Source organism: Sus scrofa, chromosome 9, assembly GCF_054392235.1.
Source record: "Sus scrofa isolate SSC_HxYL_T2T_F1_AM1 chromosome 9, Sscrofa_HxYL_maternal_Yorkshire_Landrace_v2.0, whole genome shotgun sequence".
Classification (NCBI taxonomy): domain Eukaryota; kingdom Metazoa; phylum Chordata; class Mammalia; order Artiodactyla; family Suidae; genus Sus; species Sus scrofa.
Window position 1 is genome coordinate 112,202,151 of NC_139391.1, and position 15,144 is coordinate 112,217,294.

Consider the following 15,144-nt stretch of genomic DNA (forward strand, 5'->3'; position numbering starts at 1 on the left):
CCACAGCTCACGGCAATGCCAGATCCTCAACCCAATGAGCAAGGCCAAGGATCGAACTCGCAACCCCATGGTTCCTAGTCAGATTGGTTAACCACTGCGCCATGACAGGAACTCCCAGGAGGAACTATTATTTAAGAGGAAAAAATACACTGAGACTAGAACGAAGTACAATAAATCTGAAGTAAATAGTGTAACACACACAGAGTTTCAAATAGAGTTTGTTTTTTGTTTCAGGCAGAGTCACTTACAAATAAGTAAAAAAGAGAGTAATTGAGGGAGTTCCTATGGTAGCTCAGTGATAAGGAATCTGACTAGTATCCATGAGGACACAGGTTCGATCCTTGGCTTCGCTCAGTGGGTTAAGGATCCCGCGTTGCTGTACCTGTGGTGTAGGCCAGGGGCTGTGGTGTAGGCCAGCAGCTGTAGCTTCAATTCGACCCCTAGTCTGGGAACTTCCATATGTCATGAGTTTGGCCCTAAAAAAAGAAAGAAAAAAAAAGTAACTGAGAAAACTTGTGACTCCAACAGTGAGTTTCTCAGGGAGAGCTTGAATTGTCCCCAAGGTACCCATGATGCTCCTTTCCCATTTGTTTTTTAATTTTTATTTTTAAACATTTAAATTTTTTGGCTGAACTCATGGCATATGGAAGTCTTCTCCTCCTCCTCACACTCCCCCTCCTCCTCCTTCTTTTTCTTCTTCCTCTTCTTCTGCAAACTTTTCTAGCTCTGAGGAAGCAAGTAAAACAATACAGCCCCAAACAGGAAGCATAACCAGGGATCAATGGTCAAGGGGAAGCGATCAGAGGTGTGTCTGTGTTCAGGGAGCAGCTGTCAGCAGTGAAAATTTCTGCTGCTTTCACTAGGTAGGGGGCCCTGACAAGCTCTTGAGGGCTCACGGCTCCAAGTGGATTCAGGCAGATCCCCAAGAGGTGATGCACACTCTCCTGCTATTACCTTCAGGCTCAAATTAGCAAAGCCCCCTCCATTCCCATCCACCCCCCACCCCCAGCCCATGTAAGAATGCCCATGTAAAGTGATTCCTTGGCAGAGGGTTTGGGAATAGTGGTGCTCTGGTAAGCTAATACCCCTTGCCACATACTGGCATGTATTACATTTAGGAATGAAGGATGCCAGGATTTCAGTACTGAAGAATGAAACAAGCACAGAAATAGCTTGATATTTAATTACTGAAATGTATACTAAGTTCTAGGGTTAAAAGTTGAAGTGCCTGGACTGAAATCCAGGGACTCATGACCAAATAAATTGGCAGGATTTCCCCTGTGTGTCTTCCCATGCCTTCCCCCCCCGCCCACGGTGGAGCCTCAGTTCCAGCATCTGTGCAATGGGTATAATTGTATTCACCTCATAGGGATGTTGAGAGGATTAGATATGAAAGTGTTTGTCCAATCCTGGCACGTACTTGTGAATGCTGATTGTACTGGTCATTAATCTCAAGATAAAAACCGTGCCTTAGTACCTATGATACATAATTTGTACCAGACATGTATGTACAAGGTAACTAGCATGTATTTGCTGAATGAATGAATGGAAGAATGAGTGTTAGTAGACGTGAGCTGCTTTCAGCCCATCTCTAGACTGTAGAAGAGCTCAACATCGCAACCTGTTCTTTCTTTCACCCCCTTTCTGCTTCACGAAAAAGCTATTCCGATGGCAAGCAATTCTCTAGCGCTGCTTACCCTCCCACTTCCCAAAAGAAGTCATTTTCTAGTAATTGAATCCGCTCATAGATTTGGGATCTACAGCATTTCCTACAAAATAAGTCATTTTTCCTTAAAAGTTAAGTACAGTTCCCCTCCCAGATTTCTTTCTTTTCTTTTTCTTTCTTCCTCCCTCCCTCTTCCTTCCTTTCTTCTTTTCTTTTCTCTTCTCTTTCTTTCTTTCCTTCCTTCCTTCCTTCCTTCCTTCCTTCCTTCCTTCCTTCCTTCTTTCTTTCTTTCTTTCCTTCTTTTCTTTTCTTTTCTTTTTCTTCCTCCCTCCCTCCCTCTCTCTTTTTTTCTTTCATCTTTTGGCGTATGGAAGTTCCCAGGCTAGGGGTCCAATCAGAGCTACAGCTGTCGGCTTACACCACCGCCACAGCAACGCCAGATTGAGCCTCATCTGCGGCCTACAGCACAGCTCATGGCAACACTGGATCCCTAACCCCCCTGAGCAAGGCCAGGGATGGAACCTGCATCCTCATGAATACTAGATGGGCTTCTAACCCACTGAGAGACAATGGGAACTCCGCCTTCCAGATTTTAATATGGGAACCCAAATTAGTCTTGGTGCCTCTAATTGGAGGCTAATGATTCTCCATAATTGGTGAATAGATGGCTACCGTCCTGGCATGAGCTGGGCAGCTAGCTGTGGTCCTTGTCCCCACATCACCATCTCTCACCAGTCATCAGAGACCCACATCCACAGTGGGATGCAAATGCTTCATGACAGACAATAACTGTTGGTTAAGTAACTGCACAGAAGACAGGAAGGAAAGGAGGGAAGCAGGGAGGAAGGATATTAACTCCTGTACTTGGATGGGAGAGGGGCAAGCTCACCAAGGTACTGGGAACTCAGGTATATTGCCAGGGGGTCAAGAAGTGCCTAGAAAAGGGGCTGTGGATGGGCAGAGCAGAGCACGTCACATACATAGTATCGCCTGAGGCTGCTCGCTGGATATGAATGATCACTTTGCCAGGAAGAGTGGATGAGCATGACTATGAAATTTCCTTAAGTGTTTGGATTTTCTATTTATATTGGCTTTATGTGTCTCCTTCAACGTAAACATCTTGCCCTAGGCAGTCCCTGGGCCCAATGCAACCTTCCCTGCTGCTGCTTCTCTGATCGATTTGCTTCTGGCTCCTCCCTGTCTCCTTCTCTCCTTTGTTTCAGAGCTTCTAGGCTTCACCTCGGCCAGGCCCCAGCTCTCTCAGCAAAGAATCCAATGGTCATCTAATCACACCAGAGAATAGTCCCCACCCCCTCAGCCTCTTTCCTAACTATGTACGGATCTTAGGAGAGCTTTTTTTGCCAGCGAAGGTAACGTGTCTGAAGCTTCCTTTACTTCTGCTATTGGCCCTCCATTGCTTGGGCTGCGATGGGGCGAAGCTCTGAGCCTGCATGCTCGCAGCTGTGAGAGGCTGCAGGAGATGTGGTCCCACCTCTCAGCAGGCTCAGGTGGATTTGCAGTAGGACTGGTAAACTTGTTTTCTCTGAGACTTTCATGGCACCCACGGGCTACAAAGTGTTATCAGAACTGTTATCAGACCGCTGGTTCAGTAATGCAGAAGAATCAGTTATGTTGCTGTGAGAATTGATTTCCCAAGCATGTTGCAAGGACCTGCTGTCCAGGAAGGGGGATGGTCCCTGTTTCCCGGGATGGAAAATTGCTAGAAGTTTGGCCTCCTGCACTGACACTGAAAGTACAGGTCTGTAATATGTCCAAGTGCTATCCCGGCCCAACTGGCTTTACTCTAGCAGGCTCAGGCGCCACCCTTTCTTTAATTGTTCTGCTGTAGCTACTCAATGCGTGGTTTCTGTTTTCCCTCAAGTTTTTTGTGGAGTTTTAGCAAAGGATTATCATTTCTCTCAACTATTTAGCACAAGGGGGGGGGGATGGTCAGAAAGCATTCAGTGTGTCCTGGATCAGGCTCTCACACGCATCCAGAGTGGGGGGGACGGGCCCCGGTTATGGGTGATGCCTGTCTTTCAGATTGCCGGCATCATCTCGGCTGCAGTTGTGATGATCGCCATTGTGGCCCTGGGGAAGCTGCTGGAACCCCTGCAGAAGGTACAACCCTGCTTCTTGCCACACAGATGGGCTCATTTCCCTTCACTGCCCTGCCACCAGAGAAGTTGCCCGGGATTTAAAAGTCATCACGCGGAAAACCATTCCCCTAAATAACACAACCTTCCCCCCTCTCTTGGCAGTCAGTCCTGGCAGCTGTTGTAATTGCCAACCTGAAAGGGATGTTTATGCAGGTGTGTGACGTTCCTCGTCTGTGGAGGCAGAACAAGACTGACGCCGTAAGTCACTCACAGCCCATTTTTCTCTGAAATGAAAACTGCTTCTTATATACTTCTTGCCATATTATTCGGTCCCATAATCTCCTAAGTCTTTCTTGCGTTTTGGGAACTAGAGCAGCAAGTAGAATCTTGTGCATAAGCCAAAGCTGGGAAGCCTTGCACAGGAGCAGTGTTTTGGGAAGGTCCTGGATCTCTGGGAAGATCCATTTCCACCAAGAATCCCATAGGAGTTCCTGCATATACCCTTGGCCTTCTAAAGCCAAAGAACAAATGAACAAATCTAAAAAAAAAAAAAAAAAAAAATTGAGGCCACCCCAAACACGAATAAAGTAAAAACGAAACACAAACGTCCCATGCTGATAATAATTTTGATTATAGTAACTTTCACAACTGTTCTGAGGAACTGGGGGAAAAGCCACACCCCTTAGAGTTCCGCTCGAAGTTAAACCAGAACACAGAAAAGAATGGGAAAAGTTCCCATATATTGATGTGGAAAGATCTCCAAGAGAAACTGTAAAGTGGAAAAGAGATCAGTGCGGAATGGGAAGGGTGTCTATAACACACTAAAAGATGAGAAAATAGGAATTCCCGTCGTGGCGCAGTGGTTAACGAATCTGACTAGGAACCATGAGGTTTTGGGTTCGATCCCTGGCCTTGCTCAGTGGGTTAGGGATCTGGCGTTGCTGTGAGCTGTGGTGTAGGTTGTAGACGCAGCTCAGATCCTGTGTTGCTGTGGCTCTGGCATAGACCAGCGACTACAGCTCTCATTAGACCCCTAGCCTGGGAACCTCCATATGCTGCAGGAGTGGCCCTAGAAAAGGAAAAAAGACACACACACACACACACAAAAGATGAGAAAATAAAATATGCTTTGTAGTCATATTTGCTTGTATTTGCAAAAAGAAATGCTGCTGAAATGTGTGCACATATGACACACACATACACACAATAAAATGATATAAGAAAACAGAGAGGTTGGGAATGGATGGAGAGAGGAGAAGGTTAGAAGCAAGATTTTTTTCACTGCACAGCTTTCTTATGCTAATTTCATTTTGAACGGTGTTAATATATTACTTATTCAAAAATTAAATTAAGAGATGGGACAGCTGGCCTTTATCGGGAAGGCCAATGTCTACTTCCACTTAAAATATGAAATGAATTCAGACTATTTGACAAAGCTGTCATTTGTTCCTGAATATTTGATCTTATTATTTACAGGTAATCAGTCATGTGATGAATTAACATGAGTCTTTTCATTTCCACCTTTTTCCAGGTTATCTGGGTGTTTACTTGCATAGCATCCATCATTCTGGGGCTGGACCTCGGTTTACTAGCGGGCCTTATGTTTGGATTTCTGACTGTGGTCGTGAGAGTTCAATTGTGAGTAACGTAAGATCCAGGTTATCTCTAAGCAGGAAAACACACCCTGACATTTCTATACCATTGTGATGAGCAGAATAAAACTAGTCCCTTTCAGAATAGTTACTATATATATTGAGTGCTCCTATGAAGTAAGCATATGGTGCTTTACACACATTATTTTTAATCTTCAGAACAGGTTTTATTACTCTCATTCTACAGGTAAGATAATTGAACCTCAGAAAGGTTAAGAACTGTCCCCAAGTTCACACAGCTAGTAAATAGCAGAACCAGGATTTGAGCCCAGATATATCTCGCCCCCAAATCTATGCACTTGTTCACAAGCTCAACTGGTATGCTCTTCTCCAGGTCATGATGAGACTAAAAATATATGATTCAGCAAAAGGTTGCTGTGTAGTTTCTTTTTTAAATGAGAGGAGAGAGGCACTGGGCCCAAGGCTTAGGACCAGAAGCCTGCTAAATATATTATAGCTCATTTTCTTTTGAAGCTAGTAACCCAGAAGTTATGTAACCCAGAATAGGAGTCTTTGAAAGAGTTGCCTGTAGCCCCAGTCCATTCAAATCTGCCAAATAAGGTATGTGCCCAATAAGCCACACCAGTTATGGGAAGTAGACATAATTAGATCCATCTGCAGAGTGAAGGCAGCAAAGACACAGTTTAAAGAGACAGAACCACCTGAGAGGCAGCCTGAAGGTCTATGTTTTGTTTTTGTTTTTTCCTTTTATTTTTGTCCACCCTGTGGCATACAGAGTTCCTGGGCCAGGGATCAGAACCCAGCAGCAGTTTCGACACACATCACAGCTGTGGCAACACTGGATCCTTAACCCACTGTGCCAGATAGGGGATCGAACCTATGTCCCAGTGCGGCAGAGACGCCACCAATCCCGTTAGGCTACAACAAAACTCCTCATTGATTTTGACTCTTGAGCAGCCTTTAGCAGGTGCCCTTCTGGTCTATGAAATTGTCTGAACAAAGAGCAGAAGAGAGCATCTCTCCTTCCTCAAAACTTCTGTCATTTTCCCGGACTTCTGGCCCCCTTCTCTGCCTGCACTTGGGCCACGAAGGAATAAAAAACCTGTGAAAACTTCAACATGGATGTCTTCAGCTTGACATAAATCCACCTTCCCCAACCCACCAACAGTTCTCCTTCCCTCCCCACTTACCTCCCCTGGCAGGTCGGAGCCTCCCCAAGGGCTTGGGTTTACTGCTGCAACACCCTTCAGTGGTTGCCCGAGGGCCTGTAAGAGTTTACAAGCCTCCAATGTAACAATAGCTGCTGGGAAGCATCTTAGAAACTGTCCTTGGATGATGATGATGCCTCTTGTCCTCTGGACACCTCCGTGTTTACTTTTATTTTCATGAGTGTGATTGGGAGAGAATGGTTTTATAGAGAAAGATCATAGAGTTTCTGAGCTTTAAGTTAAAAATCAGAACAGGGGAGTTCCCGTCGTGGCGCAGTGGAAACGAATCCGACTAGGAACCATGAAGTTGCAGGTTCGATCCCTGGCCTTGCTCAGTGGGTTAAGGATCCGGCATTGCCATGAGCTGTGGTGTAGGTCGCAGATGTGGCTCAGATCTGGCGTTGCCGTGGCTCTGGCATTGCTGTGGCTCTGGCGTAGGCCGGCGGCTACAGCTCCGATTAGACCCCTAGCCTGGGAACCCCCATATGCCGCAGATGCAGCCCTAAAAAGACAAAAAAAAAAAAAAATCAGAACATGAAGCCAAGCAGTAATCAGTGGCACTGTTGAGCTGCAGATTTCGTAACAAGGTTTTGAGTCAACGGAAAGCAGTATCCTCCAGAGGATTTCATTTTCAGTTATTACAAGGCTGATCCAGAGAGCACATGGCTGAGAAGACCCCAGACACTCTTTCTTCAGGAATTGCATTTAGCATATGTCCTTAGTCCTACTTGAAGAATCACGGAATTTATTTGATGGCATCAGGAACAGGAAATCCACAGTCTGATAGATGGAAAAGACTTATTTCTGGTCCTTCCAGGCTCCTAGTTCTATGAAATGAGACTTCTTTGATCACTGCAGATGCTCCATACTTTATCAGAAAGTTGGCATTACTCACAAGTAACTGCCAGGTCCCGTGAGAGGTCATGAAGACCCATTGGTTAAAGATGGAGGCCGTGCTGCCTCATCCCTCCAGGGCCTTTTTGAACTTCTCTCAATCTCAGATTACCCACCAGTAAAAATGAGGACAATACTGCTGACCTTTCAGCATTATGATGGGGCTTAAATAAGACTGAACATGAGTGAAAGCTCTTTGCTTATCCTATAAAGTGCTATGCATACAGGAGTCTGATGCTCTTTACTTCTCAAAGCCATCAGAGAAGAGTCCCACTTCCTTCTTCTCCCCTAATTCCACGGAAACACCAGCCATTCACTTCAGAGTTAGCTACTGGAGAATGTCACCGGCAGCAAAGACAGTCCCCAAAACATCCAGATGATGTGCACTTGAGTATCTATAATTTCTTCTATTTTTTTTTTTACTCCAAAATACACCTGTTCCAAAAAATCCTGACCTTAGCTTTTCTTCTTTCAGTCCCTCATGGAACAGCCTTGGAAGCATCCCTAACACAGACATCTACAGAAGCACCAAGGATTACAAAAATGTAAGTGCCTTTGCTGGACATGTACTGGACTTGGGTTTGCTAAACTGGGTTTTCAGGGCTTGCATATTTGTTAAGGACAAGGTGGCCAAAGAGGGAGGTTTCTGTTGGGCAAGTCTGAGAAGTGCACTCGTGGTGTCAGGAAAACTCTTGATCCAGTGTGTCCTCTGATATCCTTGGTTTATGTAAATGTTGTCTATGCTACTTAAATGTCATTTTGATGTCCAACCACTGCAGGAGGAATTTTTTAAAATTTGGCAATTCCGTTCCTGCTGTGGTGCAATGGGATTGTGGTGTTTTGATCCCTGGTCTAGTATAGTGGGTTAAGAATCCAGCATTGCTGCAGATGCAGCAAGGGCTAAACTGCAGCTGGGATCTGATCCCTGCCCTGGGAACTCCATATGCCACAGGGTGGCCAAAAAAGAAAAAGAAGAAAATTTTGGCAATGCAATTATTTTCAAAAGTTGAATAGTAATTTTATTTCTCTGAGTGAAGGGGGTCAAAGGACATAGACTTCCAGTTATAAAATAAATAAGTCATGGGGATGTAATGTCCAGCATGACAACAACAATTAATCATACTGTATTGGATATTTGATAATTGCTAAGAATAGGAGTTCCTATTGTGGTGCAGCAGAAATGAATCCAACTAGGAACCATGAGGTTTTGGGTTCTGTCCCTGGCCTCGCTCAGTGGGTTAAGGATCTGGCATTGCCGTGAGCTGTGGTATAGATCGCAGATGTGGCTTGTATCCTGTGTTGCTGTGGCTGTGGTGTATGCTGGCAGCTGTAGCTCCAATTAGAACCCTCACCTGGGAACTTCCATATGCCGTGAGTGTGGCCCTAAAAAGAAAAAGAAAAAAGAAAAAAAGAAAATTGCCAAGAACAAAAAATTTTGTGACTATGTATGGTGACAAATGTTAAGTAGACCTATTGTGGTGATCAAGTTGTATACCTGAAACAAATATAATATGTCAATTATACCTAAAAAAAAAAAATGGACAGAGCCTCAGAGACCTCTCATACAAAATAAAACAGCTCAACATATGTGTACTAACAGTCCCAAAATAAGAAGAGAAAAAAATGACAGGCAAAATATTTGAATAAGTATCAAAATTTTCCCAAACTTGATGAAAAATATGATGTACAAATCCCAAATGCCCACTGAACCCAATTAATGTACACACAGAGATCCAAACCCAAAGCATTATGGTAATACTGCTGAAAGCCATAACATTAAAAAAAAAATTTTTAAGCAGAAAAAGGAAAAAAATTTTTATTTCTTTGCTACGTTATCCTTATCCTCTATGAAACTCTGAAATCTCTGTAAGATTTTCTCCATTCACTTCTAAGAAGAGACCTTTTTGTTTTGTGTCACCAAGAACCTTATTTGACATTTTTCTCTATCCTTGGAATTGGAAGAAAGAATATGTAATACAGAAAATTAAAAAAAAAAAAAAAACCAAACCGGACATTCCACTGATGGGCTTGTGTTTCCTGCATGTAAGATTGCTTAATGATCACCAGAGGGAACAAAGATGAAAAAGCAGAGAAATAGGAGTTCCCGTGCAGCTCAGCAGGTTAAAGATCTGGTGCTGTCACTGTAGCAGCTGGGTGGCTGCTGTGGTGCAGGCTCAGTCCTTGGCCTGGGAACTTCTGCATGCTATGGGCAAGGCCAAAAGAAAATTGAAAAGGGTGGTTCGAGATGGTGGCTCAGGAAGATTCTGAACTCCCACTGATGTGCCAAATCTACAGCCACACATGGAATAATTCTTGCTGAAAAAGAGCTGATGACCAACTTAACAGCTCCTCCACAGCAAGGGATAAAAAGGCCACATTGAGACAAATAGGAGAGATAGGAATGCAGTCTTGCCCAAACCCCACCCTTGGCTCTGCAACCCACAGTAGGAGGAGTCTGCCCAGTTTGGAGTTCCTTTCTGAGGAGCAAGGGCTTTGAGCCTCATATCCCTGGAGACAGGCACTAAAGAGACGAGGCCCCCAAATATCTGGCTTTAGAAACCCATGGAGGTTTGTGTGTAGGGGCCCCAAGGAGACCGTGGGAAGCTGAGTTTTTGCTTTGGAAGGGCTCACATGTGGGCTCACTCATACTGGGGGCCAGTACAAAGGCAGCATTTGAAAGTGCCTGGATCCTATGTGAAGGAGGTTTATTTGCTAATCTTAAAGCATCTGCCAGAGGGGAAATGACCAGTTAGGACTTGCTTTAGGGATGGAGGTGCTGGCAAGTGCCATTTTTGTTCTCTTCCTATACCTTGGTAGTATAGGTGCCGACACCCAGGTACAACCTCAATAAAGCCACAGGTCTGCCCTGCTCCCAGTGCTCTTGCATCGCTAATGCTGCAGCATGCCCCACCCTCAGCACTCTCCTTCAGCCATACTAAAGCTGGTGGGTGAGCAAGGTCCATACAAGGAATGCTCCTTGGTTGCCTGGCCCTGGTAGCCAGAGGGGATTGCATGCTTGGGCCCCATGGGACAGTAACAGTTGGAAAGATAGTTCTGGGCAGACTACCACACCAGGGTTCTGTACAGATAGCAGACTAAAACATACCCCAGTCTGCCTGTGGGAAAAAACCCATTTACTTATCCTAGAGCTTCAGTCTGAGGGATAGGCTTGAAATTTGCTACACATGTAGAGGCTACAGAAATGCTCTCAGGCAATGTAGGCAGGGAGATACCATCCATGAACCCTCTCTTGGCCTTGCCACAGCTTGCGAGACATTCCAGAAAGGAGTTTATACACTCATCTGAAGCGCCACTTTTTACAACCATTGCTCAGGAGACACCTCTAGGTCTCCTAATCTGGAAGTTAGCAGCATTTACAACTGTGGTTTCACAAGACTATGTATTTGCATATTTTAAAAGGTGCTGCCTGAGGATCTGGCTTCCGATCAGGGGCTGACTGAGATCCCTCCCTTTGGAATAACGACAAATCTTGGCACACCCTCAACAGCTGAAACTTATAAAAAATAAACCAGGCTACTTAGACGAGCATAAAGGTTTAAAAGACAACCAAGAGCAAGGGCAAGATTGAACAACAGAGTTCATCTCCTGCACAGGCCACTCCTTTAAGATTAAAAGAGGTAGCTGTTTTGCCTAATAGAAATAAAAACAGAGAATCAAGCAAAATGAGCAAACAGATGAATATGTTCCAAATGAAAGAATAAGAGAAAACTTCAGAAAGAGACCTTAATGAAATAGAGGCAAGTAATCTACCTGATAAAGAGTCCAAAGTAATAGTTATAAAGATGCTTACTGAACACAGAAGAAGAATGGACAAACACAGTACAAACGTCAACAAAGACATAGAAAAATAGAAGAAAGTATTAAACAGAAGTCACAGAGCTGATGAATATAATAACTGAACTAGAAAATACACTAGAAGGGTTCAACAGCAAACTAGAAGAATGGATCAGCAACCTAGAAGACAAGATGGTGGAGTCGATCCGAACAGAGAAGCAAGTAAAAAATAATTTTAAAAAGTGAAGAGAGGGAGTTCCCATCATGGCTCAGTGGTAAATGAATCTGACTAGCATCCATGAGGATGCAGGTTTGATGCCTGGCCTTGCTTGGTGGGTTAAGGATCTGGTGTTGCCGTGACCTGTGGTGTAGGTCACAGACGTGGCTTGGATTTGGCATTGCTGTGGTTGTGGTGTAGGCCATTGGCTATAGATCCGATTCAACCCCCAGCCCAGGAACTTCCATATGCTGTAGGTACAGCCCTAAAAAGCAAAAAAAAAAAAAAAAAAAAAAAAAAAAGGTGAAGTGAGATTAAGGGACTTATGGGACAACATGAAGCAGACTAACATCCACATTCTAGGGATCCCAGAAGAACAAGAGAGAAAGGGAAGGCGAATTTGCTTAATGAAATAATGGCTGAAAGTTTCTGTAATCTGGAGAAGGAAACTGACATCCAGGTCCAGGAAGCACAGAGAGTTCCAAATAAGATGAACCCAAAGAGATGTACACAAAGATATGATAACTAAAATGTCACAAGTTAAAGAATGAATCATAAAGACAGCAAGAGAAAAAGAAATGTGTTATATAGGAGGACACCCATAAGATTATCAGCTGATTTTCCAACAGAAACTTTGCAGGTTGGAATGAAGTGGTATGATATATTCAAATTGCTGGAAGGACAGAAGTTCCAACCAAGAATACTCTACCTGGCAAGATTATCATGCAGAATTGAAAGAGAGATGAAAAATTTCCCAGACAGGTGAAAACTAAAGGAGTTCATCACGCTAAAATGACTTTGCAAAAATATTAAAGGGACTTCTTTAAACTGAAAAGAAAGGGCATTAACTAGCAACAGGAGAACATATAAAAGTAAAAATCTCATGGGTAAAGGCAAATATATAGAAAAGATAGCAGATTAACCACTTACAAAGCTAACATGAAGGTTGAAAGAAAAAAGAAGTAAAATTACTTATAACTCAAAAAAAAAAAAAAACCAACAAAACAGTTAAGGAAACCCAAAGCAAAAAGATGTAAAATATGACCTCAAAACACAAAAGGGGGGAAAGAATAAAAAATGTACCATTTTTAGAATGTATTCAAACTTAAGTTGCTATCAACGTAAAACAGGCTTCTGTATGTGAACCTCATGGTAACCACAAAGCAAAAATCTCTGCTACAACAATACACAAAAGATAATGGGAAAAGAAACTAAACATAACACTAAAGAAACGAGTCAAGCCACAAGGGAAGAAAGCAAGGAAAGGAACAGAGAGTAACTATAAAAACAGCCAGAAAAAAAATGAACAAAGTGGCAGTAAGTACATGCCTATCAATAATTACTTTAAAAAAGAAATCCAGTGGAGTTCCCATCGTGGTTCAGCTGTTAATGAATCCAACTAAGAACCATGAGGTTGCGGGTTCGATCCCTGGCCTTGCTCAGTGGGTAAGGATCCGGCATTGCCGTGAGCTGTAGTGTAGGTTGCAGACATGGCTCGGATCCCGTGTTGCTGTGGCTCTGGCATAGGCCAATAGCTATGGCTCCGATTTGACCCCTAGCCTAGGAACCTCCATATTCCGTGGGAGTGGCCCAAGAAATGGCAAAAAGACAAAAAAGAAAAAAAAAAAAAAGAAACCCAGCAAGTAGGCCCTGCTGATTCACTATTATTGTTGCCACGTGAGAGATTTTTCTGGGCTCCAACTCCTCTGCTCCCTCACCATCCACCATCCCTCCTGAAGGGTTGCTTATCTAACCGTCAATCTACCATAACAGCTCTTGCATCAACCTGTGCACCTATCACAAAGAAGACCCACAAAGAAAGTAGCATTCTTTGGCTCTTTGAATCACATACATTTCAAAATCAAGGAAGCCTTTAACACGCAGAAGTTGTTGGTTTTCTTAGAGTGCTCCTCTTCTGAGCTACAAGTTTTCTCTTCCAGTCCAGTTTCCAGTAAAAATATAAGTCGTACATGCCTTCCAAGCTGTGAAGTTAAAGACTGGCTCCAGGGGTTCCTGTTGTGTGCAGTGGAAATGAATCCGACTGGGAACCATGAGGTTGTGGGTTCGATCCCTGGCCTTGCTCAGTGGGTTAAGGATCTGGAGTTGCTGTGAGCTGTGGTGTAGGTCACAGATATGGCTCAGACCTGGTGTAGCTGTGGCTGTGGTGTAGGCTGGAGGCTGTAGCTCTGATTAGATCCCTAGCCTGGGAATCTCCATATGCTGTGAGAGTGCCCTAAAAAAATAAAAAATAAATATATATATATAAATAAAATAAAATTGATGACTCCATAAAGCTCTAGCAGCTGCCATTAAAATAGCAATGTTTGCATCTTGTGAACCACATGTGCTGCCCAAAATAAAATGGGGGGAATATCCTTGAATCAAGAGGAACTGATCCCAGGAAACTTGAAGCTACAGTCAGTAGGGTGGAAAATGCTTATGCAGCTTGATTATGCACTTGTGTACTTGACAAAGAGGGGATAACAAGACCTTGAGACAGTAAGTTTTTAAAAAAAGGACTTTATTTTTTTTTGTCTCGTTAGGGCCGCACCCACGGCATATGGGGGTTCCTAGGCTAGGGGTCCAATTGGAGCTGTAGCTGCTGGCCTACACCACAGCCACAGCAAGGCCAGATCTGAGCCTTGTCTGTGACCTACACCACAGCTCATGGCAACGCTGGATCCTTAACCCACTGAGCAGGGACAGGGATCAAATATTCAACCTCATGGTTCCTGATCAGATTCATTTCTGCTGTGCCATAATGGGAACTTTAAATGTAAATGGACTTTAAATGTAAATGGACTAAGTTCTCCAATCAAAAATCAGAGTGGCTGGATGGATTAAAAAAAACTCATAAGTTGCCTATAAGAGACTAACTTCAGATGTAAGGACATACACAGACTGAAAGTGAAAGAATGGAAAAAGATATTCCATGCAAATGGAAACAAAAAGAGTTGGTGTAGTTCTGATATGCTGATATCAGACACAATAAACCTTCAAACTGAGTTCCCGTCATGGCTCAATGGTTAACAAATCCGACTAGGAACCATGAGGTTGCGGGTTTGATCCCTGGCCTTGCTCAGTGGGTTAAGGATCCAGCATTGCCGTGAGCTGTAGTGTAGGTTGCAGACAAGGCTCGGATCCCAAGTTGCTGTGGCTCTGGTGTAGGCCAGTGGCTACAGCTCCAACTGGACCCCTAGCCCGGGAACCTCCATATGCTGTGGGAGCAACCCAAGAAATGGCAAAAAGACAAAGGAGGAAGGAAGGAAGGAAGGAAGGAAGGAAGGAAGGAAAGAAAGAAAGAAAGAAAGAAAGAAAGAAAGAAAGAAAGAAAGAAAGAAAGAAAGAAAGAAAGAAAATCTTAAAACAAAGACTATAGTAAAAGACCAAGAAGGGCATTGCCTAATGATAAAGGGGTCAGTCCAACAGGAAGATGTAACACTAGTAAATATTTATGCACCCATCATAAGAACACCTAAATATATAAAGCAAATATTAATAGACCTAAAAGGAGAAATTGACAGCAATAAGATAGGGGATTTTAATACCCCACTTACATCAATGAACAGATAGAGATAAAAAATAAACATCAGCCTTACATAACACATTGGACCAGATTGATTTAATAGATATGTATAGAATGTTCCATCCC

The 15,144-nt window shown here is 43.5% G+C and overlaps 1 protein-coding gene across 2 annotated transcripts in view; it reads left to right on the plus strand.

The window, feature by feature from the left end:
• Positions 1–15,144, plus strand: part of SLC26A4 (solute carrier family 26 member 4) — a 65,246-nt gene that overhangs the window by 31,066 nt on the left and 19,036 nt on the right. The window contains exons 11-14 of one of the 2 annotated variants that reach the window (XM_003357511.5): positions 3,710–3,787; positions 3,928–4,023; positions 5,297–5,403; positions 7,956–8,025. In XM_003357511.5, the coding sequence (XP_003357559.2) occupies positions 3,710–3,787; positions 3,928–4,023; positions 5,297–5,403; positions 7,956–8,025 (351 nt within the window). Of the gene's footprint in view, positions 1–2,889; positions 3,037–3,709; positions 3,788–3,927; positions 4,024–5,296; positions 5,404–7,955; positions 8,026–15,144 lie in introns of those variants that run through there. The other variant, XM_084977462.1, reaches the window with a different exon arrangement.